Consider the following 26,185-nt stretch of genomic DNA (forward strand, 5'->3'; position numbering starts at 1 on the left):
TCGCTTTTGGCAGGCGAGCCAAATCGCTTTCGAAAGATATTTGGCAAGGCAAGAAAAGGATGCCTGACTTGGAAGCTCAAAGACCACATCCAGCGCTAGCCTAGATAATCAGACTTCCCTGCTTGAAATTGCTTCCAAAGCTTAGAGCTTTTTACCCTAGAGTAGTATTTAAAGTGATTCCATTGCTTTCTCAGAAAAACGATACTGCCCGAGAAAATCCGGTACGAAGTGTAGTAGGAGCTTTGTGCAAAGTCATGATAGATCCAAATCCAAATCCAAGAGAGAGGAACTCCAGGGCTGACCACGAATGTTTTGGCGTCAATAAAATCATACCATTGGCACGATATCATCAAAAAGAGCAAGCAATCACTACTACTGCACGAAGGAACCCACAAAGGTCCCCAAATCTCCTAATACAAGTCAACTATAAACCGCAAAAGCGAAGAAACCAAACCCCACGCAAAAAAGCAACGAGCCCGACAACAAAGCAATCATAAAGATAACTCCAAAAAATCCCAATTAAGAGAAACGAAGAAAAAGAAAGAATCCAACTCCATATTGACTATGATCGGGGTATTGCCAAATACATCCTGAAACTAAACTGCAAAAAGGGGTGTGATGATGGTGATGAAAAAGACAAAAAAAGAATCGAATATCGCCTCGCTGGCTCTGGCCTCGCCCTCGCCCTCGCCTATCCCACCGCATCGTATCACCATCACGCTATTCTTTTTTTTTTACAAAAAGCTGCCAGAAAAAGCCAAGGGAAGAAAAATGCAAAAGAAAAATGCACTCAACACCCACTCCATGCCCAATCCTCCTCTCCTCTCCTCTCCGCGTCGCGTTGCATTGCATTGCATTGCGTAACATTGCGGAGTCAACCGACTGAGTCCTCCTTATCCATCTTTTCACCGAACCAAATCACCTCATTTACACAATTCGATGATAGGGTAAGAGGGAGTAAAAAGAAAGAAAAAGAAGAATAAATAAACCCAAATTAAAAAAAGAAAGGGAAAAGGAATTCCAGAGAAAAAATAGTAATAATGAAATGAAAGTGGCGAGTGCTATACCCCCTGCACCTGAACACCATTTTGTTGCTGCTGTTGCTGAACACCCTCCATCTCAACGGGATATTCATCAGGAGAATTTGAATGCTCGTCCTTAGGCGGTGGGGGCGGAGGTGGAGGTGGAGCGGATTCATCATCCTCGTCATCAATTTTCGGCGTCTCATCGCCAATATCGGCATCAGCATCGACATCGGCGTCAGCATCGGCGTCGGCATCGGGGGGCGGAGGTGGCGGCGGAGGTGTAGATTTCTGTCGTTTGGAAGGAGAAGCTGAGCCAGCCTCTGCTGCGGAACCATTAAGCAAATTCTCGGCATCAATTTCCTCGGGACGTTTGCGCTTCAGCGAGGCTGAGACCGAGGCGTCGTCGTCCATTGGTGAGGTCAATGTAGTACCATCACCATCACCACCTGCTTCGTCGTCGGAGAGCTTTGTGACGTCCTCGTCTGCGTCTGCGGGTGTGGAATTTGCTTCTGCTTCTGTGGGTTGGATGGTGAGTTTTGTTGTTGTGTTGGCGGCGGATTTGGACCGTCGTTCCATGCGCTCTTTGTGTTTTTTGTAGGCTTTGTCGAAGTAGTCTTTGCAGAAGCTTTTGACTTTTTGTTGGTGTTTGTCGCTGATTTTTGTGGGGTCGGTTACGCGGTTGGCTTTATAGTCGCTATTCACGAGTTTGGTGGCCGTCTAGAATAATTGTTAGCGGGTTATACGGGGTAGAGTATGCAAGCCCAAGCATGCACCTTCTGGGACTAGCATTGGGGTCTTTTGGGTCTTCGGGGAAGAGCATACCTCTTTCGCAAAGCGTTTGAGATCGTCCTTTGGGATCTTATTTTTGTATTTATCGACGAATGGCTTGATGTGGGGGAATAGCTAGGAGAGTTTGTTAGCCATGGCCTGGGATGTTGGGGTGATCAGACGTACAGTGTTCTCGTAAAGCTTTTTCTGCTTCTCTATAGGAAGCTTCCTCCATCCTTTATCCTCTCGCTTCTTCTCTTGATGGTCAGATGCCGGTTGCGGGGTGTCGGGGGTATCAATCTTGTGCTCCGAGGTTGGCGTCTTTTCTTGCGAATTGACAATGCCGTCGATAATGCTTTGCAAAGCCAAGTTCTTCTTCTGTACTGTTGGTGCAGCAGGAGTCGCAGGAGCCGTCGGCTTCTGCCATGTAGGTTTGCCATCGGCTGTATAGTAGTAGAAGCGACCTGACTCGTCCTCTGCCTGGAACCATCCCTCTGGGAGCTGACGGTCCGGGAGCTGGCGACGACGATTCGGTCGAGGCCGCTGGTTCTGTTGATGCTGAATTCTCTCTCGCCGTGGTTGAGTCGGGCGTTGTCGGGCCTCGTATGTGGGTGAGGGTGATCGTGTGACAGAGCGTTGACGCTGCTCGCGACCGGATTCCCGGCGCTCGAATTGATTAACTGCTTTCTTGGCTTGCTCGTCCCGCTTCATACGCGGAATGCGGTAACCCACCTTCAAGTCCGCCCAATCGGCCAACAAAACGATAGCTTTCTGCTCGACACGTTCGTCGCCGCAAGTGGTGAGAGGCTGTATATTCGTTTCGATCTTGGAGTCGATGATTTTGTTGCGAGTCATTCGTGGGAACTTGTCCAGGATGTCCAGGATCTGCAGCACGACATTGTGATCCTCTTTCCATTGCGCAAGTTGGGAGTTCAGAATCTGGTAACCGTGCATCTTGACCACCCTGTTGGACACCCTCTCGTCCTCGCAACGCTGGATGCGGCCCAAAAGTTTGACGGCAATCCATTTCTCCTGGCACTGCATAAGAGCCGCCATGACCTTGGTGACGCCATCCTCCTGAAGGGACTTGGGTTGCACGCTGTCCACATACTCCTCGTCGTTTTCTTCGGTCTTCTTCTTCTTGGGCCTCCGGGCAACCACGGTATCCCAAGCGTCCTCCTCATCGATACCAAGGGCCTCGATTGTCGCATTCGAGAGCTTGGTGGCTTGTTCGGTCTGGGTACGGCCACCGATAAACCCGGTACAGTTCGGCTCGGCACAGTAGCAAGGCTGGGGATCGGCACCATATCGATCGACGTTGTAGTTGAAGACCAACTCTTCACCTGCTTCCACAGCTCGTTCGGCGAAAATTCCCATCCGCAGTTTCTCGCCCACCACCCACTTGTCGACATAGCAGTTGGGGTTACAAGAGTGGTTGCAGAACCGACCAAGGTTGCCACGTTTCGTTGCGTCCACGAATTCGCCCTTATTGAGGGACATGAAGTAGAAATGTTTGATGCCCTCTTCATCATATTGTCTCATGCGGCGCCGGAATTGGGCCTCGCCCACGACTTCGCCGACATACTCGAAGATCAACTGGTGCGGTTCGAGTTTTGTCTCGGCGCGTAACCCGAAGCCCTTCTTTTCTGTCTTGATGACCGAGACCGGCGCATATTGTTTTTTCTGGAATCGTTGATTGCGGCAGTCGGAGCCACAGCCGCAGTCGCCCACGCATTCGATTTTGGTTGCTCGGTTGATGCAGTCGGAGTCGTCGCCACAGGCTTGATTCTGGCCGAGTTTCGCATCTGAGAGAAAAGAAATAAGTATGACGATCAACGGAAGGTTGGAGATTGTACAAGGAGGTCCAACGGAGATCCGAGTCACACCCGACTCGGCAGAAGGGTTCAAAGTCCGTCGGATTCCTCTCACTTGTAGGTGCAGGGATCAAACTTACCCCACTCCTCAGAGCAGTCACACTCCATTGCGTGTTCCGTGTAGCCCATGTATTTATTGGCGTACCAGCAAGCCTGGATCTGCTCGAAAGTTGCGAGGGCATCTTGAGTGCTGTCGGGTAGGTGATCGAAGAGCTGCGGTGGGTGCGACACGACCTTTTGCGAGGAGCTACGCGACAGCTTGGGAGGCTGGCCGGGCTCCTGTTTGAGGAGGATGTCGCCGCCGACCGTCTCCTCGTCGGAGGGGCTGGCCTTCATGTTTGAGTGTGCTTCTGAATTTGATTGATCGGAGGTTGCGGAGGTGAAGGCAACAGGAGAGGCAGAGGCAGAAGTCGAAGCAGGAACCTTCATGTCGCCAGACGGCTCAGGTTTGACATTCATCGCATCTGGGGCGGAATTGGCGTTGTCATTCGCGGAGGGCGTGGAAATTGCCATCGCGTCGGGGGAGATGGACTTGCCATTTCTCAGGCCATTGGGGGAGTCCATGGTCTATGCCTGGTCATGAGATTCAGACCCTTGGACAGTCGTCACGACCTAGACGCGAAGTGATGGCAGATAGGGAGATTAATTTGATCCATCGAGGATTATCTCGCGCTCACCGCCTGCGGCGAGGAGGCAGCGGAGATGCACGATGAAGTAGAGAGTCGAGGCTAGGGGAGCTACCTCGGTGACAATTGAGAAATGGTTTGCTGGGGGTTGTTGAATATAGTTTGCAATTTTTCTGCGACATTGGTTTTGAAGATATGCTGTTGTAGATGTTGTAGGGTGTTAATGTTGCGAGATCTTCTAGTAGTCGGGCCAGCGAGATCGTAGATTGTCACGTGCAAGTATACAACATGCACCTGGGCAGCATAACAAGTAGCTGTTGGTAGTTAGGTAGTTATTGGTATGGCTTTTGGCAATTAGAAATTACACAGTAATCTCCTGCTACTAGTCCTCTATTAGGAGAATATACTTCCTGAATATACCTCTAGTACTAGTATCGAGTATAGCACACCACTGGCACTATACTAGTATGACCTGATACCTCGGCCTCGGAATGAACCCTCGCCCAATCATTTTATACAGCAATGTGCAAAGCATAATGACAATGCAGCGAATCAGCGGCAGACTCCAACTTTTGCTCGTCACCAATCGATCTGATGTGCAGTACAATGATTTGCAGTTACCGTGTTAGCGTGGATCTTTACTATCCAGGGCTTGGATCCAGTACTCAGGTTCCTAACTACTGTTCTCCAGGGCTACTTTGGGGATTTCTACTCTCAATTAGTACTATGGACGGAACAAATCTATGATCTCATGGGATCTTAGGTAAAATGGAACTTCAAGTTACCACCTCCACTAGTGTAAGCCCGCCCCGGGTTGAAGGTAAGTACCACTGGCGCTGGCACTGACATGTACATTTATGTACACCATGCATGTATCCTTTTTGACTTTGAGGGTAATTAAATATTCAAACTTGGAAGCACCAAACCATAAAGAATACTAGTAACGGTTTCTCTTGTCTTCCTACTGGTACTATTAGTGCACTTACATTTACACTACTCTGTACTTACACTTCCTCTACTTACCGCTAACTAGTATAGCGCGTATTAGTCACTTTAGTACAGCCAGGACAATGAGAAAGTACATTCCCAAGTACCCAGACTCGTGTTTCACCCCGGCGGGGCAAACCATTAGTGGGTCAGTTTAAACCGCGATTTGAGAATTGGGTCCAACCATTCCTACCGTTGGGATCCGCTTTTCACGCTGGCATCCTGCTGCAGACAGCATTGCAGTAGTGTCCTGTTTGCCCCTCTAGGTTTGGAGCTTTTGTTCTGGAAGATGAAACCCTTCTGCTTGCCCCCCCTTTTCCCTTCTAAAGTCTCCTAGCCACTCCTTTTCCTGCAGCTGCCCTGTCCTGTGCCATTCCGAACCAATCCTTTCCTCGGCGGACTCTTTGCCTGCGTTCTTTTCTGTTCTTGTCGACTTTTCTGTGGCTATCGTTTCTTCTTCACTTTCGTCCCTCGCTTGGTTCCGTTCTGATCTGCTTGCTCTGCACCGCACTGCTTTTCTGATCTGGCTCTGCTCTACTCAACTGAGCAGTGCATTCCATTGTGTTTCATTTCTCTTCTTCACTCTCGTTCGCTCATTCTTCTTAGCCTCCTATCGTCTCTCGTCGCGTGGAAATGACTTAATTCCCACCGTCTCTTTTCCGTTTAATTTTTTTTTTCTATTTTTTTCTATTTTTCATTTCTTGTTTCATTTCTTCCAAGCTTTTCTTTTTATGTCCGGATCTTTCCCTCGCTTTTCGCATTTGCGCATTGGCTTTCTTCTTCGTCGCTCTCGATTCATCTCGTACCGGAGGCTGTTTGTTTTTCGTTCCTATGGTTGGATATGTCGAATCAACCCGAGAGGCCCTGGTCGGAGGACGAGAAGGTATTTTATTCCAGAGCCCTCAGGCTCTCTTAGACGGACTGTATACTCTGAGAATCTTGTAGCTAATGATTTCTCAGTATGTTCTACTCTCCGAGATCCTCAAGAAGGCTGGCATTCCATCCAGCTATCTCGTCCGCATTATCAATGAGTATCGCATCGAACCCAATTGGAATGATATTCCCCTCCCACACGGTATCAACCACTCAATGGCGCCAACCTTGGAATAAGTCCAACTTTGCTCACTTTAACCAGGTCGCTCGCTCAATTCCTGCAAAATGGCCCTATTCCATATGACCCAGCCTCATGCGCCCGGAGGTCCAGGTACAGGTCCAGCACCGAACCCATCGCCGCTGGCATCAACATCAGCATCGGCCTCAGTATCAGCATCAGCATCAACTATTGGTGCAGCCTCAGTACCACCACCAGCCCCAACACCACCAATGACCACCACAACACCTCGTCCACTGTTACCTCACCAATCACCCCTCCACGAACCCCGCAAACGCCCTCTTGACTCTCATTCTCATTCTCACCCACACCACTCCCACGCCCACCCGAAACCCCCACAGCCAACACCACGCTTAATCCAACCAAAACCCCCCGCCAGCAACGCCTCCTACAGCAGCGAAAGTCCCGCCCCGCTCTCCCCACGCTGGTCAACCATCGGACCAGGCGGCGAGCCCCCGCGCAAACGCGGCCGTCCCAGCAAAGCCGAAACCGAACGCCGTCGCGCCGCCGCCCAAGCCCGCGGCGAAACGTACCCTCCCCCACGTCGCCCAATCAGTCGCGCCAGACCCGTCGACATCCATTTCAGTATCCCGCCTTCACCAACAAGTCCCGGCGCCTCAGCTTTCCCTCCAGCTCCAGCTCCCGCTGGGTCATCGGCCGCTGTCTCTGTTGCCATGGGCGGATATGGCCATACGCCGTCATCCGCCCCACCACCGGGTCTAATGCCCGCCTCTGTACCGTACGATATGCAAGTATCGCGCGCAAGGACGGGCGTAGGAATGGGTGTTGGCGTTGGTGCTGGTGTTGGTGTTGGTGTTGGTGTTGGTTCTAGCGTTGGAGTGGGAGTGGGAGTGGGGATAGGAGGCTCTTTATCCAGCCCCGTTCCCATCCATGGTTCACTTTCAAGCTCAGTTTCAACTTCTTCAGGTTCTGGCCCGCACGACCCGCGCCCTAACCGCGCTATGAGTTTACGCGAGTTACCGCGACCTTTGGAGATGACTTCGTCTCATAATTCATTACCTTCGCCTCATGCTTTGCAGCTTGGACCGCCAGATTCGTTTCGGCCGCGATTGAATAGTGCTGGGGAGAGGATGTTTGGGCCTGGACATGCTTTATCGAGTCCCGGGCCTGGGTCTATTTCTGGGGGTCCTTCGGATCGCTTTTCGCCGGATAGGCGGGGGTCTGGTGCGAGTGTGAGTGTGAGTACTCCTGTCGCTGGGTTGAGGGATCGTGAGATTGGTTCTGGGTCTGGTGCTGGTGCTGGTGCCGGTGCGGGCTATTCGGATTTGAGGAATAGTTCGACACCCGGTGAGCCGCGGTAATGGAGAGATGGGTGGTAGTATTCATTTAACTGGTGGTGGTAGTGGTGGTCTTTTTCTAGGAGGAGAGAATGATTACGACTCATGAACTAGACCGCTTCGCTTGGTCTTCGTCTTCATCTGCGCTTCCGTCTTTATCTGAACCAATTGGTTCATGTTCATGCGCTAACGCCAAAACAACAACGACATACAGTTCGGCTTTTACATTTACTTCGTTCAGAATGCAACGCTTTTCTTCGACCCGTTTGCTCTGATTTTACTGACCTCACGTCTGTCTGCCTTTCAATGGTTACTCTGCTCTGATTTGCTTTGCTCTGTTCTGCTTTGCACTGCGACACTTTTTTCTCGATGATGGCTACGACTAAGATATGAATGCACGTCTGCATCTGTCTACATAAGCTCTGTTCTACGGAGCTCATTCTATGAATGTTTTTTTTATCATTCATTTATTCTCGACTTCGACTTCGAATTCTGAGCCATCGCCCTTCGTCTTCTTATATTTTCAGTCATTTCCAGCTGAACTACTCGCCTCGTCAACCCACGGTCTTCCTTCAAATATTTATTGAGAATTTTGCTTACTGATTTGAACCTCCGTTCAACTCATCACCCAGCGTGACGCGATACGACACGCACTTATGAAACCGGCCTTTTACATTTCCAATTCCAATTCCAATTACCGTCCACGCGGCCCACGACTGAACCGAACCGATCTGATCTGATCTGAACTGCACTTCTGGTCTCTTGTACATCTAATAACCACCTTCCCTTTCTCTTCTTTCCATTCTTCGATATCATATCTTCCTTCTTTCAAACCTTTCATACCTGCCAATGGCAAAGAAATGGTTCGGCAACGCTTCATGACTTGACTTGATTTTATTTATTCGCTTTTCGCTTGTCTGCTTTATTTCAAATCCTCTGTCTTTCTGTTTATTTCCTTGGATTCAATTCTTTCCAACTTACCAGCTACTCACTCAACTTCGGACTTTGCCTCGAATATCCCCAGTTTATTCAAGTCCTACGAGTCACGACTACATCCCACGGCGGGAAATTATTGATGCTGGCAATTGCCTTTTTTTCTCTTTACTCCCTCTTTTTATTTCTATTTCTTCCTCGTTGTTGCTATGATATGTACGATTAGGATTCATATTTAATGTACAGAGTTTACAACGCTATCACGCATGACAGATTACTAGTACCAGGACACAGACACAGCGCACTGTTAAATAGTCGTATCTGGCACTAGTTAGTATTTTGCGTACTAAGTCATGAAGGTTCGCCGGGATAACTTCGGTAATTGGATGATCAGTGGCAACAATTACCGATAGATCGACAGGAGCCTCTCACACGGCATATCCATCCATGCCGCCCGTCCACGGGTAATATCTTCCAACTTGAACCTTGGCAGGATCGAGATTTCGAAGATCTTTCCGGAACCTTTCCGAATTACCCAAAAACAGCAACTAAATCTATCACCGTAAACTCTTGTCCCCACTATACTGACTTCTCTCCCGGTGTAGGAGCGCGGGAACGGTCGCAGAGTGAGACTAAGCCTGGTATCTCACTCGGAACCTAGTCTACATCGAGTAACTAGTCGCATCGATTAATTACTACTAGTAGTTACTGCTAGTACTTCATGACTCGTGTTCCCCGGGCCAGCCGTAGGGTCCGCGCGCGTGATCAACTTGAAGCCCAAATATACGAGTAAGCAAGACAGGCTCAAACGCCGGTATAACTTGGATGTACTAGCTAAATTTAGACCAATTAGCCTGAAACTTGAACCGCCCGATTCAAGTTCTTTTCCAGGTAGTACCAAATTGTGGGCTGGTATTCTCCGCGATGGATGCGAAGTGCGCGAGAGAGATTCAGAATATAGGACGGCACGTTGATAATGCCTCGGTCTCATCTATCTTGGGTGTCGGGCCACACTTCCCTAATAAGGCAGTCTCGGAGTCAAAGCTGTTTATCTGAGGCTTGGTCGACAGTAAGCACCTACCGACTAATAGCTGCATGGTAGGAAACCAATCCATTATTTTTCAAGTTATTTAATATTAAATATGTATCCCTTATTCTGTCCGCGATCATATATTTCCGAGTCGGAGTTTGAGGGCGTAGAATATATTTCTTACAACTGTACCTACTACTAGTTACTAGACGGTAACTTGAACTCCCCCCGGGGGCCAACTTGGGGAGGAAAATTGTAGGTCCCAGCTCTCGTTTCCTACTAGTAGGTAAAAGCTCTCTCAGGAATAACAACCGACCCATTCAAGTTCAGTTTCAACTTGAATCGAAGCATCGATGTTGGTCTTGGTAGGTAACTTCTGTGAACCCATGGATGAATGATATATAAACTTGAAGAAGGTGAGCCAAGCCGTAAATCGTTACTCGCTCTCCGTGGCGTTTGACAGGCCCTTGTGTCCGCCGAAGGAAACGTTTACATGGACATTGCGTTTGAAGCTGTGCTGCACTAGGTCAATAGAAACTTGAACTGAAGTGAACTGAATCAAGACACATGGTGGCGAGTATGAAATTGGACCTCCGCGTAGAATCTTTCCTTCAAGTCAAAATCGACTTTGCCCGTCCCTAGAAGAATTTTAACTGCAGTGTGTTCGTTCCTGGTTGTCCCTAGACAACGGCGTCCAGCCAGTCTTTTTCGAGTCCACGCCGATATTGTCTTCGCCGAGAAGCAAGTCGAGAATAGCCTCGTCTCCAATTAGGATTGCCAGCAATAGTGGCGTCCGGTCCAGGTTATCTTTTGAGCAAACATCGACCTTGCCTGAATCAAACAGTGTCTTGATAAAATGTGAAACGTGTGTGTGAAAGAAGAAAGCATGGAAGTATGTGAGGAGAGAGCAAGGAGTATAGCGACCCTTTGATTATTCGAGGATAGAAGTAACCACACCAAAGCCGAGGATATTACCACCCTCATGGATGGTAAAGTGCAGGCCTTCTTCAATCACGGTCCATACGATTAGCTTGACTGTGATCGACAGGTTGTCGCCCGGTATCGACTCCCCTGGAAACGAGATGGAACCTTTCACGTCCATCCTATGGAAGGAGAACTTCGGCTGGTAGTGGTTAGGGAACGATCTGGCGCGACCTCCTTCATCCATTTCCAGCATGTAAACCTCTGCTGTGAAATCTGTGTGCATACTGGCCGTCCCCGGCATGGCCAGCATATAACCACTCCTTATATCCTCACGCCCGAGGCCACGCAGCAGGATACCGACCCTCTTTACTTCGTATTGGCTAGAGAGTCCTTCAATGCCAGTCTAGTATCATCATCTTCTCACTCTCGACACCCGATACCTAGCAGTACGAAACTCTTAATACATTACAGACTCAAATCGAGCATGGAAGCACATCTGATTTGATGATGCAAACTTGAATTGAACCTAGCTGTAATCAACTTGAAGGCATGCTCCAGGATCTCCATTATGTATATGTACTATTTGTATAGCTTGCTCAGATTTAATGCTAGTAGATGCCCACTGGCCCTTCGGCCATTGCGAGAACCACAGTGATAATGGAGTATACAGCTTACTAGTAGTGACACTTACTGGTATCGTATACTAGTAGTACAAATGCCCGTAAATCAAAAGGCCACTAATCTATTCTAGATAACCCGCACTACTATTCAAACTTGAATGAACCAACCCTTGGCAGCAATGGTATTATACGGTAAAGCTTAATCCAAAGCGGAGAAAAGCTTGGCATTTGATTCTTTGGTTCGGCGGGGACCTGGCTTAAGAACGGATATTGTTTAGTATCCAATAGGATGGTTTCCCTTTAGATTTGCCAGATAGACTATAATCTAGACTAGACTAAGCCCAGGAGGCACCTAAGGTAGTCTGCCCAGTGTACTCGTTCGCGAAAACTTTCAGTATCAGATACGGTGAGTAAAAGTTGATATGATATGAAATGAAATGAAAAGCTAAATGTAAGGCGAGGCAAGGTATATGAACTTGAAAAGGAAATGGAAAGTAGGACACGACGTTATGCGATGCGCTGCACTGCAATGCACGAATGTATATGCAAGTAACCACCATCCTCTCCCCTCCTCTCCCCCGCCTCCCCGCCTCTTCATTGCATCCGGGGTATGTAATATGCTTCTAAAATCTCAGCCCAACTAAATCACTCCCCAGATTTATCCCGCGCCCTATTAAGAAGCCGCCTCAACTTAACCGTGGACTCACCCGCCGGCGCATCTGTGTGTGTACCCGTTGCCTCGAGGGCCGAGGGTTCGGGTTCGGGTATAGAAGCAGACGAATACGGATGCGATCCTCTTCTTTCCTGCTGGTGGGCCTGATTGTGCTCCGAAGCCTGCCTCTGTTCTTCACGCCCAGCCTGTTCTTTCTGCTGCTGAATCTGATTGCGAAGCATACTCGCCGCAGCGCCGAATGCCGTCGACGGCCCGCGAATGGGCGAGCTGAATTTCTGCCCGACTTGTAGATTCAGGGTTTTGTCTTTCACGAACTTCATCACTTCGTCTCTACCTTCCACGCGGCGTGTTAGGTAGACCTTTGGTCCGGCAACTGCACCTTCATCAGTACCAGAACCGGCACCAGCGCCAGCGCTGGGTTGGGTGGTTTCTGATCGGATGCGCTCTAGTTCTTTGCCATATGCGGTTTCGTAGATGTCAAAGTCTGCTGCGCCGGGGGATTCGCTGACGATTACAGGGTCGTCGACAGCTGGTAGGTCGATGTCTTCTGTGCTGTCTGGCTCTGCAAATATCGGGACTGGATCGCTGACGGAAAACTCTTTTGTCTGCGATGTGCCGGTGTATGTTGACGGTCCAATAGATAGATATGACCAGTTTTCCTCCAATGGGTCTCGGGCGTGTCCTCTTGTCCCCTCTATGCTGCGCTTGGTGGTTGCCGAGCTGGCTCTAGAGAGTGGAAATTTTGGGGACTGAGATCGTTCATCCGCTCTCCCTGACCGACCGCTGCGTATAGAGCCGGATTCTCTCCGTTCCTGTTCGAAGACCCCGCTAGGCAAACGGCTACTCGCAGGGCTGTATTCTGGTCGGGAAGACATGCTAGCTGAGTCGCTGGCCCAGGGTTTGGGACCGGAGTGGTCTCGGCGCAAGGCAGACATGGGAGATCTGCCCAAGAACCTTCGGACGCCTGCGTTCAAGCCATGACTACCGTGACCTTGACCAAGTCCAACTTCTGGGAAGTCCTCACTCTCGTCCATTTCCATAGGCGGGGCAACGAATTGAGCATCGCCACCTAGAATACTTTGCATGGTCGGCCCTGCTCCTCCCTTGGCTGGGTCGACAAGCCGCTTGAAATTCTTGACTGCTTTCATCTAATGAAATTAGCGTCTGCTTGGAAATTTACCTTCGCTTGTACTCACCACTGTCATAAGGCGGCCAAAGTTTCCTGTAATAGCCATGTTCATCTCCTCTTCGGTTGGGGGCTCGATCATCTGAGCAGTGTTCTCCTCCTTCGAGAGAAGAGGATTGGTCCCATTCAAGGTGACCCAGGGATGTGTCTGTACTCATCAATTCATGAGCGTTTGCAACTTATCCCAATTATGGGGCTACTCACCCGTAAATCCCTCATTCTGATGCGCTTCGCGGGATCTTTCTCCAAGAGCCGGGCCATCAAATCCTTGAACTGCTCATCTTGTTCATCCTCACATACCACCTCGTCACTGCGAATACTCTCATACAGCTCGAATATACTCTGCTGTTCAAATGGCAAGCGCCCATACCGAAGACAGTACAAAGTGACTCCCATGGACCAGATATCCGCTGCCTTGCCGGAGACATCGCCGTGCTTCACTACACACAGCTCTGGCGGGAGAAAAGCAGGTGATCCAGCAGACTTAGCCGTGAACATATCCGACTCCTTGGCAAACATTTCCGACACGCCGAAATCGACCACCTTGAGTACATCATCGCTAGTCACCAAGCAGTTATCGGGTTTAATATCTCGATGCACAATACCCTGCGCATGAAGATATTCAATACCCAGCATTAGATCGCGAAACCAACAGCGGCAATGCTCGTCGTCGTATGGGTCAGCTCGCTCTTCCAACCCCACTTTCATGACGACGCCCTTCTTACACATTTCCATGACCATGTATAGCGAGTCCTCGGTCGGATCATCCAGTACCTCGATCAGCGAGACCAAGTTATTGTGATTCAATTTCTTCATGATGGCAATCTCTTCCTTGATCAGGTAGAGCGGGTTCTTCGCGTTCTCATTATCGTCCTCGGACGGATGGCGATGAAGCGGAGAGTTAAATCCAGTGCCCGGGCGACGGGGTCCTCGAGGCCGTCGCAGAAGATGCGATTGTGCGCGTTTCCGCAGTCGGGACTTTGAGAATTCTTTCACGGCCTGGTGATAATTGTTAGTTTTTAACCATTCAGGCCATGTTCATTTCCGTGGGAAGTGAACTCGCACATATTCATTGCCAAATTGGTCCGCGGCGAGGTGAACAGCTCCGAAAGACCCCCGACCAATCTCTTGTCTAATTATATACTGGTTGATACGATGCTCGGCGGTACCATCGTCCTGACTGGTGGTATATTCGGAGCGGGCGTCCAGTGTTTCCTAGCCGTATGGTCAGTCGGGATTCATGACGAACGGCAGAGGAATGCTACCTTCACCGGACGCCTTGCTCGGGGATTCCGTCGTCGATGTCGCTGAGGACTATCAAAAGAGCCAAATGAGCTGAAGGGTTGGGATAGTATGCGTCAGCCATGTCCATATCCAATGGCTTAGGCCATATAAAAAGGTTAATCTTACGCGACAGCGGGCCGCGAAAGGCCTGTACTCTCTAGGGAGTCGATCGAGGTGTTCTTTGAAACATCGGAGGGATTCTCGACTGAGTCTTCCATTGGATGGGAGAGTCCCTTTGGGAATGCTGAATGGTGTGGGGTAGAGAGGGGAGGGGGAAAAGGAGGAGGAGCGGGGGGAGATCACCACACAGCGCAGCTGGGGCTGTCAGCCTTACGAGAAAAGAAAGAGCTTCTTTTTTTCCCCTGCACGGATGATCCAATCTGCGCGCGCTGTCAGTTGCAGTTAGTTTCACGATTCACGTCTTAGGCAGCGTTATTCTGGATTTCCTTTTTGGGTGAACGTTTATCGTTATCGCTTTCACCGCCTTCACCGCCTTCACCATCTTCACCATCTTCACCGCCTGCCCGACTCCTAATGGACTGGACTGGACTGCGGGTTGCTCCTGAATCAACAACATCGGGTTTCGTTTCCCCAGGCGAGCCTCTCACTACCACCACCCCACTACCACAATGCCTGTTTATTCTTTTTACATCTTTGACCGCCATGGTATGTCTATCCCGTATTCTGCTTTTCCACCGTCTCCTCACTGACCCAATCTAGCGGAGTGCATCTACAAGCGCCGCTGGCTTCCTCGCCCAACCTCCATCGTGGGGAAATCCTCACGCGCCACGGAAGCCCAAGCGGGCCCAACAGGACTAGGACAGACCGTCAATGCGGGTGACGACGATGCGAAATTAGTATTTGGCACAGTCTTCTCCCTGAGGAATATGGTGCGCAAATTAGGTGGTGAAGAGGACAAGTACGACTCCGGTGGTCAGCAGGTCAAACATACCTTGACATAAACTGACCAGTTCTAGCTTCGTGTCCTACTCCACCAGCCAGTATAAGCTTCACTACTACGAGACGCCGACAAACATCAAATTCGTCATGTTGACCGACCTGAAGAGTCCCAGCATGCGCATCGCCCTGCAACAGATCTATATCAACTTGTTCGTGGAATACGGTATGTCCACGGTCGCATATTATAATTTGCCTTTGCCTTTGCTCTGGCACTTCTCCTTCATCTCTAACATCATCACTTGTATAGTCGTGAAAAATCCCCTCTCGCCGATCGAACACCCGGGCGGCGTGGGCGTAAACAATGAGCTCTTCGAAGAGTCATTGGAACAGTTCGTGGTATGTTTTTTTTTCTCTAGTGCTGGCTCGCCCCTTTTTGTTGACTTGTTTTCTGATGTGGCAGCAGACTCGCGTTCTTGCGTGATACAACGATGTAACGAAGCAGCCGAGCAAAACCATATCCATCACTCAGCATTATAAATGCTCAGGTCCTTCCTACACAACACCCAGCCAGACCAGACCCACCATAGCTAGCCCGGATTGAACCGACTAGTACACCGCAACCCCAACCCCCCCGACTGGTGGCATCGGGGTACATGTACTTCGGCGCCTCCGGCCCCAAGGCCCTCGATACCGCCTTTTCAGCCGGCCACCACTCACCGGTGCCGGTGTCCCACGTGGCGTGGATGTTGGCTTGAGCTGGGGCGGTTTGATAAGCCGCTGAGAACCAATTCGGCAGTCTGCAGATTTCGCATAAATATCACCGCGGGCCTCCAGACAAGGGCCAGGCTTGGCAATGCGTTTTTGAGCGGACGAAGTCGGATCGGGAGGATGGCGAATTGACGCGGTTCATGGGTGGCTAGCTATACTTGATACTGTGGAGTGATCCCAGCGTACTGGCTAGCAATGTGTGGATTTACTTAGCAGCGGCCCGTCGGGTAGCCAGCAGCATGCAGTGTTTATCCCAAGGTCACGTCGATCTATCTACCCCGTGCTCGTGCCTGTGCCCGTGGGTAGTTATGATATCCGACATTGTCGAATGAGCAGATGCTGGGTAACTTATATCCGATACTAGCTGTACTGTTTGAATTGCAAATCTGGGTACCGCTGGTGTATATCTACATACCCAATTGAAACTTGTAGTTCCAAGGTTACACTTACCGTGACTCGACTCGACTCGACTCCCTTACCTCGTAATGAACCTGCGTCAGCCAATCCATACCGATCGCACATTATACACACAACCTGCAGAATGACCAATCACACCTGCGAGGCCGAACTTGAATCTACAGATAAGGCGGGTTTCATGCAGCAGGGCTGAGCTCGGGAAGATGTTTGCTTTTCGGCCGCACATGAGATCTGCAGCACCAATCTTCACGTTGGAACTGTATAAGACGTTCGCGGGCGGTCGAGATGTAATCAAAATCATACTATCCAAGTTATGGTAGATATTAATGACAGTTTCTATATGTCCATACGAGTACGGGGTATGTTCTTTTGCGTCAGTCATCCCGAAGCTTAATCTGAGACGGTCAGCAGTTGGGGCTGTTCGCCTGCCCCATTAGGCATATGTCCCTTTAAGGTAGTGAGTCGAGTTAAGTACATGGCATGAACACAGAGTGCGGACTACTGCTAAGCAAGGGCTTCTCAAACTGCAATCTCTATTTCTAATACGAAATGGAAGCCGCCCCTGCCCAGCGGGGGTCATTTCAAATCTTCACCCGCCTCTCAGCACTAAGCATAGGGTCAGCATCATCATCATCAGATCAGCCTCAGCCTCAACCTCAGCCTAGCACTAAATACTATGCAATACAATGCAAAAAAAGCAGCCTTGTACAAATACAAGAGTGTTGTAAGGCCCTAACATACTCATACATAGAATACAGTGTCCAAAACAAACCATTTACATCGCCATTCATAGGTAGATTATCCTTTGGCCCTAACAAATCCCGCACACTCACAATCGTCCAGGGAATGATTGTATAACATAACAGATATTGGCATCACATCCTCAGCAAAAAGCAAAAAGAAAATATCTGCATATCTGACGTGTTGGCTGAAACCAAAGAAAAGAAAAAACAAGACGCACGAAGTTCAAGGTAAACTGATCCGAGTCCGCCACCCACGCTCTCTCCACCATGGATTTCCACGGTCGAAGCAGAGCTGTGATTGATGAGCGCCAGGCACACCCGGGTCCGAGCTTCTTCTGCACGCCGAGCTCAGCTCTTGGCAGTGCCACTGCTTATCTCGAGCTGGTGGCTCCATCTGTGTGACCTTGACTTGAGGTTGTACCTCTACTAGAGGATTTACGTACATAAACAAAGGGCTGTGGGGGGGTCTGCTCACTTTCGAGATCGTACTTGGTATACAGAGTAGTTCTTGAGTATATGCCAGCGCAGGGAGAGAGTGTGTGTATGTCTACCCAACCACGAAAGTTCCTAGGAACAATACTCCGTGCAGTAGATCTAATCAGAAGATCCAAATCCAACCCAATCCACCACACACGAGACTGACTGACAGACAGTACATAGTTACTCTGGAGTCTGTACTAGTACATGCAGTTTAGCTTCAGCTCGGACCAGCCTTACAACTTGAACCCTCGTCTCGTGCATCCCACGCCACACCATACCACACCACGCCCTCTCACATCCCAGTCCGTCCCAGTTTCAGTCCCCATTCCTACAAGTATTCCCGCGGAGACTCTAATCCGATGCAACCAAAGAACAAGTACAAGTACAAAAACAAACTGGCGGTCAGCACGACTCTTCAGCCAAGGAAGCTTTTACTGATCTGCCGCCTGCGCGTGTCACCCGCGCTTGTGGGGCAGGAATGGGAGGGGAGGGGAGAACTTGAACTTTAGGGAGGGGTAGTTGCATATGATTATGTACCCAAGCTGTACTGTACTGCACTGCACTGCACTGCGCAGCTCGAGCTCCGGGCTAAAGTACTCCGTTGCTAAGAAGTAAGCCCTGGAGGCCATCGGGATCGACATTAGTATTAGCATTAGGATCAGGATCAGGATCTGTATACACATGCACAGTATGTATCTGTGCCGAAACATCAAGTATGAGAGTGTGATGGTGATGGAGGTAAGGGTGGGTAATGGCTTGCCCGCATGAATCCGACATCGACATGTGGCACTCCCGCTTAATATTTGCGGAGCCGGGGGTGTCTAGCAGCATTGTAATTGGTTTGATGAAAATGCCTCGTAGTGAGGTAGCCCCGTACAGTACAGTGTACGAGTAGCCGTAGTGTACGATATCGGTAGCCGGTGGGATATTTCATTCCGATTAACCTTAGCCTTGGAACAAACATAATGTCTAGGGATTTTTTGCAGTTGGTTTTGGTTTTGGTTTTGGTTTTGGTAAGTTGCAGCCACACTACGAGTATGTACTTACTGTATTGAATTATTGAATTATTTCGATTTCTGAGATTGCTCTTACTCTTGCTTTTCTTTGCTATCTTACCGTCAGTTATTTATGGTATGGTACATAATCTATCTCCGATATACTACTACTAATACTACTCGTACCAGTATCCCATTCCTTACCTCCATCCCATCAGCTAGGTACAATAATTATTACTGCCCAGGTGCTAGTTACTCCGTACTAGGTACAGTACTACATATACACATGTGTGTCCCGACCAAACCGAGGTCAACCAAGTCAAGCCAAACCAAGTCTGCGTTAGCCACACACGGCACCAGCACACTAGGGGCTGTGCTCGTCCCAAAGCAATAAGATTTGACCGATTAAACTTCTCGCTAAAATGCCGATATTCGCAATCTCAGTCGCAATCCGGGGTAAGTCCCTTTTGGCATGGTCTGCCTACGAGGAAGGATCTCGTAAGTCTACTATAAGCACTGGCACGGAGCAGTGCGGGATCCCGGATGTGGGCGATATGCGACGTACGGTACACACTCAGCCCTGCCCTACCAGCCCACAGTTCTCGAAGTAAAGTAATTAAGTAATTGACTAAATACTTGCCAAATGCCATGGGACTTTCTTACTCCTCTCCTGTAAGTTAAGTAGGATACTCCATACTCATACTCAACTCATAGTAATACACTACGAGACCTAGCATGGCCCCGCCGAGTATACCCGTAGTGTGTGCATTAGCCCGTGTCTAGCATCTAACTCTCCTCCGCACAGTAGTCCCAGTCCCAGTCCCACGTAGTCCAGTCCGGTCCGGTCCTAGCTAGTCTCTTCTAAGTAGTTGGCCAACTTGGGTAGTTGTGCAGTTTACAAAGAAAGACGGTGAGCTGTCGCGAATCATAAAGAAAGCGCAAAGAGGAGGGGGGAAGACATCTGCCCGCTCGTGATGAACTGATAGGCCATAGTTTATTCGCTCAGGCTTGATGCTGGGGGTCTGAGCTGAGCTGAGTCTGGAGATTCGCATTGGCATTGTCATTGTCATTGTCCCTTCTGTCCGACGTTGACTCGTGTGCTGTTCTGCGCTTTTCCAAATAAATGCCAGTGGACGTCATCTCGAGCAGCTAGCTCGGATGACCCTATCGCACAGAGACCCCACGCCGGACCGGACTCCACGACCACCCAATGGGGTGATGTGCATGGCTGACTCCGTTCGATCGGCCGGCAGTGGTGAGAGGGAGTTTGGGAGGGAGGAGAGGGGAGGGTAGTAGGAGTGGACAATCCCGGGAAGTTAAGGCGATACGAAGGGCAACCGGAGGGCGAGGGCGAGGGCGAGGGCAGGGCAAGCCAAAACTCACAGCAAATACGTACGATACCGGAGACACTGGACAGTATATAACAATTTATATGCTATTATAGAGTACTCTAGCTACTCGTACTCTAGTGAAGATAATCTTCAGTAGATTACTACTGTACATAGTAACTACTGTGTGGAGCGGAGAGTTCCGCGGTTTCCAACTATTAGTGAGGGGCATCGAGGGGCATCCCCTCGGATGGCCTCCCCAACTCTTTCCCTTTACTGAACAAAGTAATGAGGCACGGTTGAGCGGGGCCCGCGGGCCACGCACTGTCCCATGGGGAGGGCCATCGGGAGAAACTCAGGACTGGTACCAGGACCAAGATGGGATACCCCTCAGGCGCCACATGAGACCAGCGCGTCGGCTCTCGGTCTGTGGGGCACATCGAATCAGGAGGGAAGTGAGCACAGCCTCGAGGGTGGCGGGAGTATACTCTTACCCATTACCGTGAGAGTGAGTGCAGACAGCAGGATAGGATTGCTAATGGTGAGAATCGACGTCAGAGAGAGGAAAGCAGACCGGCTACGTGTCCCCGGACGTCATTGATCATCCTGTAATTTCGGCGGGCGAATTGCTTGATTGTAGCGGACTCGGAAGAGGGAAGATCCAGCGCCGGATGAGATCCAGTCCAGTTCAATCCAGTGCAGTTCCAGGGCTCCAACAGGCCTCCAATAAATCACTCACTCCACTGGTATTGTACAGTATGGTATGGCCTGATCGGAGTATACTGTAGATAGTATTACCCTAGGGTATACTATTGTGTACGATAAAGTACAAAGTATATATTATTAGGGTACTATTAAGGGTAAATATCGACTAGTAAGCATGAGAATGCCCTAGAAGCATCAATTTCATTACTTTCCATTCAAGGATTTGCACTGCCATGTCAATGTAACTGAATGCAAAGGGAGTGTAAGCATACTGTACTGTAATACTCGTGTATTGTGCCTTACAAATACGCACATTTGCAGAGTGACCCTCGCCCATAGGCAGACCAAATCTAGTGTCTTCTCTGTCTCCTCCTTAATAATACATCCGTAATTATTCCCGTCAGTGTAGCGTAAGCCCCAACTGCTGCTGCTGTGGTATTTGGTCCCCTCGACATCGCCAATTTTACCCTCAACTTTTTCCTTCCTCTTCTTTTCTCCCTTATTTATATTGTCCATTCCCCATTCCGGTGCACTCCGTCTACTCGCTTCTCGTCATTACTGTTGTTTTTTTTGAGCAACGCCTCTCCACCGTTCCAGCACCCTCGTCTTTGATCATCTTCTCGTCTCTAGCCTTTCGTCAGCAAGTCGTCTTTGCTGCCTCAGGCCATCCATCCACCACTTTTTTTTTTCCCGTGCCACCTTTTTCTCCTCCGAATTCCCAATCCTCCTCACCATATACGCTGTGTGAAATCCTTGCCAAGTTCCGTAGCTATTCAGCTTCGTGCGGGCTTTTCGCTCCTCGTCTCCCTTTTTTCCTCCGGGGGCGAACGTGTGGTCTTTTGATCTTTCTCCTCTGCTCTGCACTGCACTGACTGCACTGCACCCTCTCCTCCCCCCCACACTACCACCACCTCTCTCTAATCTACCGCACATGACTCCGCTTTCGCCCTCACCTGCTCCGTCCGCACTCTCCTCCGCCGCAAACTCTCAACACTCGCATGACCCTCGGGATGGAGACCCTTCGGTAACACGCGCCTTCGCGGGCATGAACCTGTCCGCGCCGAACGGGGAGCTTCCGAGTCTCCCTGAAACGGCCTCCCCCGCCCCCCAACGACCAAAAGTTGCCAATATGGCCACTCGCATTTCCCGAATGTTCATTCCTGGTTCAAAGCAAAACCCGATCAAAGAACATGATATCCACCGTGATTTATCCGACAGTAGCATGGAGAGCGTCCAAGCCAATATGCAACCCAACCAGACCAACGGCAAAGACAAGCCCTCCTCCACCAAAGAGAAATCTACTTCAAAGCCCTCCTCAAGAGCAAACTCCAGACCCCCTTCTCGAACTCCCTCCCGCCAGGCGTCATTAAAAAGTGAGCCGATCGACGGTCCTAAGAAGAAGCCCGGCAGTCACAAAGAATCAAAAGATGGCGTTCCCCTGAACAAGCGCTTCGAGGTTCTTCCTGAAGGCACTGGCACTCACTCCCACCATCTCCGCAGCGCCAGACGACAGGAGAAACTGACCGACCTCCTCCGAGACATGCTAGGCGGCAGCAGGAAAAAGGGCGACGACCAGGTCGATGAAACACAGCTCTCTCTCATGTCAACCTGGATCGACCAGTTCAAGAATGAGCGTGACAAGCTCGCCCTCGACAAGAAGGGCGGTCCCAATGCCACCGCAACCCTGGTCGACAAATATGGCAAATGCCAGGAAATCGTCGGCCGCGGCGCCTTCGGCATCGTCCGAATCTCCCACAAAGTCGATCCCGCAGATTCTAAATGCGAACAACTCTACGCCGTAAAAGAATTCCGACGCCGACCCCAAGAAACCGCGAAAAAGTACCAGAAACGCCTAACCTCCGAGTTCTGCATCTCCTCCTCCCTCCGACACCCCAACGTCATCCACACTCTCGACCTCCTCCAAGACGCAAAGGGAGACTACTGCGAAGTAATGGAATACTGCGCCGGTGGCGATCTCTACACCCTCGTTCTCGCGGCGGGCAAACTCGAAGTCGCCGAGGCGGACTGTTTCTTCAAACAGCTCATGCGCGGCGTCGAATACATGCACGAGATGGGCGTTGCTCACCGCGATCTCAAGCCCGAGAACCTCCTCCTCACGACGCACGGCGCGCTGAAGATCACCGACTTTGGCAACGGCGAGTGTTTCCGCATGGCGTGGGAGAAAGAAGCGCACATGACGGCGGGTCTGTGCGGGTCGGCCCCTTACATTGCGCCGGAGGAATATACAGACAAGGAATTTGATCCTCGGGCTGTGGATCTGTGGGCGACGGGTGTGATCTACATGGCTATGCGGACGGGGCGCCATTTGTGGCGCGTCGCTCGTAAGGATGAGGATGAGTTTTATCAGCGGTATTTGCAAGGGCGCAAGCATGAGGATGGTTATGCGCCTATTGAGACGTTGCATCGGGTAAGTCGTGGCCCACCGCCGTCGCCACTATCACCAGCAAAGACTAACTCGCCTCACCAGGCCCGCTGTCGCAACGTGATATACTCAATCTTAGATCCTAACGCCTCCCGCCGAATCAATGCCTCGCAGGTCCTCAAGTCTGAGTGGGTGCGACAAATCAAACTGTGCAAGGCTGGCGAGGAAGGATTATGATAAAAGTTGTAACGCGGGTCGTGGTTGTGTGATTTGCCGAGCAGGCCTTGAAGTGAAAGTGAAAGTGTCAGTATCGGTGTCGATGTCGATGTTCTCAGTACCCATCACACCCTGTCTACATATCTTATGGCTTCGGTCTGCCTCTGTCTATTCGGTTTCCATTCCACTCCACTCCACTCCCAGCAACACGCCATTGGTTTAGGCGGGAGGGCCATTTTGTATTGAATCAAATTCTCTCCCTTATACACAATCGGGCGGCTTTACCCTGTTCTAGACACCGTTCAGGAGGCGCACTTGTTTTGTTCAAGCTTTTTTTTATGATCCAACATTCCATTTTTCTATTTATTCTCTCTCCGTCCGAGTTCAACAGTCTCAGTCTCTCTTCTCTATTCTTTGAATGCAAGCGAGGTCCATGTCTTTTTTCGCCCTGCGTGTTTGGTTTGGTTGTTTACTTGTTTTTTGTGGTTCGGCGCCATTGTCATATCATATCCATATCCTTTTTTTTGGCCGTCACTAGCTTCGACGCCAACGTCATGTGTCACGTCAATGCAACGAAGAGTCATGCCTTTGCTTTTTGCCGCGGCGCGGTGGTGCTATACATTCTCTTCTCTGCTCTGCTGCTCCTCTGCTCTGCTATCCGCTCTCTACTGGACGCATTTGCATTTGCATTTGCATTTACATTCCCCACCCTACCTTACTTTACCTTACTTACCAGACACTACCGTTCCCCACCCCACCCATTCCATTCCCATTCCATGATACCTACTTACAACGACACGAGACGACGGCGGCATCACGGCTACGGCTACGGATTTCTTTTGTATTATTATGCGGGAGCGTGGGCGCAGGAGTTTCCTTTCTTTCCGAGTCATTTCTTGCCTCTCATCTTCCTTCCTTCATCCGCGTCAGCCACTCTCATTCATCACCATTCCATGCCTCAGTATATATTTGTACATAGTAACTTACGACTGACGAATTCAATCTGGCTTGGTTTATTGCCAAAATGAACTTAGAACCATTTATTTCCAACTTGTATACTACGAGTACTACTACGCTGTCAAGAACATTATTTCGCAAGCCATCCATCTACTACTACGAGTACCTAGGTACTAGTACTACTTTTCGTCGTTAGGCCAAGTCACTTGAACTACTAACTACTACTAGTACTATGTAGTACTAACTAGTACTAGTTGATAAGTAATCCACTGGCAACCCCTCCCCCCCCCTCTCTCCCAACGTTGATTTCAAATCCACTCCAACAGCCACCTCAGGCTGGGCACCAGCCCGATGACATCAGCCACTGGCACTAATCCACATCCACATCCATCCCCCGATACGATGTCATTATGGATTGCTCTGCTCCGAATCTCCTCCGCTTACGTTTTGGCTTGCCGCTTTGACGCGCTGCAAGGTGATGTGATGTCGATCGACTAACTGCCAGTGGACTGGGCGCCCTTGGCTTTTTTGCGTTTGGGGGTTTCTGTGGCTGAGGTTGGGGCTAAAGTGTTCGTGTTTACTCGTATTAGTATCGGGGTTCGTGACTAGGGTAGGGTCGATGACATGACGATGGATGGATGGGCTGAGCGAGCTGTCACCGGGCTAGCAAGGGTAGCTTTGGGAGATCTGCAGATCCGAGTCTGGAGGGGTAATACAAACAAAAACAAAAACAAACTCGGAGTACCTAGTTAATGTACCGTGACTTGATGATGGCATGGGATTCTCAGCGACAATCAAGACAAATTCATCTTATACGTAGCGGAACCCTGCTGGATCTTGAATAGGATCATCGTTCAGGTTCGAAAGCTTTGCATTTACGCTTTACTCGTATGTACTCTCACTCTCCACAATAGACGGATACGGATATACTACCTACAAGGAAAGGGGAATTCATGACTCGGAGGCTGTTCAAGTTAGTGCGCCGTAGCTATTAGTTAATAGGTACTCCATAATCCTCCACTTTGGCTAACTGTTCTTCTCCACAGTGAACTTACTTGGAGATTCGGAGACTCGGAGACCTTCCTTATGGGCTCTGTATATTTGCACCGGTTTACTACAAGGGATATCTATACATACCTGCATTTACATTTGCATCTGTATCTGTATGTACGATCTGTATGCTAATTCCACTCTAACCCGTACCTACAGTACTAATACCTCAGCTGTACTCTAACTACGAGTATGCTATGTATGACTACACCACCTAACTATGGAACAAACTGCTAGTAAAACCCATCCCCTACTTCCAGTATCCAGTATCCAGTATCCTATCCGTAACTCGAAGTATTCCATTTCTTCACCTGCAGCACCGGCATGGACTAAAATCCTTGGCACATACCGTCAAACACTGAACAGTCATTAGGCACCTGCATTCCATTCTCCAGCCTCGGCGGAGGGGCTGACACCAACGGATCTGATCCAGGATCTGATTGGACATCCTCGACATTCTACTGGGCGCACATGGCCTGCCCTATGCCCTATCGCTACCTGGGACGCCCTGTCCCCATTTTTCTACTCTTGATTTTTGGTAAGGGTCTGCTGCTGCACTGCACCGCACTGCACTGCGCTTTCTCGTGGAGTACACTAGCACTAGGTATGTAGAGTATCCGAGCCGGGCGGAACGGTTCTGCACAAGTTCCGATCCCGGTTTTGCCGGCCGAATCTAGTTTGGTTTAGTGGTGTGGCTACCGATACAGTATACTAGTATACTCTCCGCGCTTCACCCTATCTAGGGTAAAGCAGCGCATGCAGCACATGCAGTGCAGTGTGAAGCAGCCCAGCCCAGCCCAGCCTAGTCCAATCCAGTCCATACCAGAAGTGAATCCACCAGCCACAATTCGGATGCCTAGGAGCGGAGTCGAATGTCATTAGAGGTTCAGTAAATGGAAGTGCA

General features: G+C 49.9%; 6 protein-coding genes across 6 annotated transcripts; 3 read left to right on the plus strand and 3 right to left on the minus strand.

Annotated features, from left to right (window-relative positions):
• Positions 1–1,067: 1,067 nt before the first annotated feature.
• set2 (SET and WW domain protein) lies at positions 1,068–4,231 on the minus strand (the record flags this gene model as incomplete). Its single annotated transcript, XM_057265810.1, has 4 exons — positions 1,068–1,742; positions 1,848–1,928; positions 1,980–3,598; positions 3,748–4,231. Coding segments are annotated over 4 exons (2,859 nt in total), but the record flags the coding sequence as incomplete, so codon positions are not given.
• A 1,890-nt stretch (positions 4,232–6,121) lies between these two features.
• On the plus strand, positions 6,122–7,713 carry N7481_006592 (putative AT DNA binding protein; the record flags this gene model as incomplete). The annotated part of the gene is made up of 3 exons (XM_057265811.1): positions 6,122–6,163; positions 6,241–6,355; positions 6,416–7,713. The coding sequence occupies 3 exons, from the start codon at positions 6,122–6,124 to the stop codon at positions 7,711–7,713; spliced, it is 1,455 nt and encodes a 484-aa protein (XP_057123531.1).
• Positions 7,714–10,301: 2,588 nt separating this feature from the next.
• On the minus strand, positions 10,302–10,877 carry N7481_006593 (elongation factor Tu; the record flags this gene model as incomplete). Its single annotated transcript, XM_057265812.1, has 2 exons — positions 10,302–10,499; positions 10,605–10,877. The coding sequence occupies 2 exons, from the start codon at positions 10,875–10,877 to the stop codon at positions 10,302–10,304; spliced, it is 471 nt and encodes a 156-aa protein (XP_057123532.1).
• A 964-nt stretch (positions 10,878–11,841) lies between these two features.
• On the minus strand, positions 11,842–14,557 carry N7481_006594 (serine/threonine-protein kinase; the record flags this gene model as incomplete). Its single annotated transcript, XM_057265813.1, has 6 exons — positions 11,842–13,017; positions 13,066–13,203; positions 13,260–14,054; positions 14,121–14,270; positions 14,332–14,362; positions 14,466–14,557. The coding sequence occupies 6 exons, from the start codon at positions 14,555–14,557 to the stop codon at positions 11,842–11,844; spliced, it is 2,382 nt and encodes a 793-aa protein (XP_057123533.1).
• Positions 14,558–14,968: 411 nt separating this feature from the next.
• N7481_006595 (TRAPP subunit BET5) lies at positions 14,969–15,720 on the plus strand (the record flags this gene model as incomplete). Its single annotated transcript, XM_057265814.1, has 5 exons — positions 14,969–15,005; positions 15,060–15,258; positions 15,317–15,462; positions 15,547–15,635; positions 15,700–15,720. The coding sequence occupies 5 exons, from the start codon at positions 14,969–14,971 to the stop codon at positions 15,718–15,720; spliced, it is 492 nt and encodes a 163-aa protein (XP_057123534.1).
• A 5,886-nt stretch (positions 15,721–21,606) lies between these two features.
• On the plus strand, positions 21,607–23,295 carry N7481_006596 (serine/threonine protein kinase SAT4; the record flags this gene model as incomplete). Its single annotated transcript, XM_057265815.1, has 1 exon — positions 21,607–23,295. The coding sequence occupies one exon, from the start codon at positions 21,607–21,609 to the stop codon at positions 23,293–23,295; it is 1,689 nt and encodes a 562-aa protein (XP_057123535.1).
• Positions 23,296–26,185: the final 2,890 nt, after the last annotated feature.

Source organism: Penicillium waksmanii (genome assembly GCF_028829765.1).
Source record: "Penicillium waksmanii strain IBT 27052 chromosome Unknown utg000005l:1.0-5232799.0:1.0-5237142.0, whole genome shotgun sequence".
Taxonomy (NCBI): domain Eukaryota; kingdom Fungi; phylum Ascomycota; class Eurotiomycetes; order Eurotiales; family Aspergillaceae; genus Penicillium; species Penicillium waksmanii.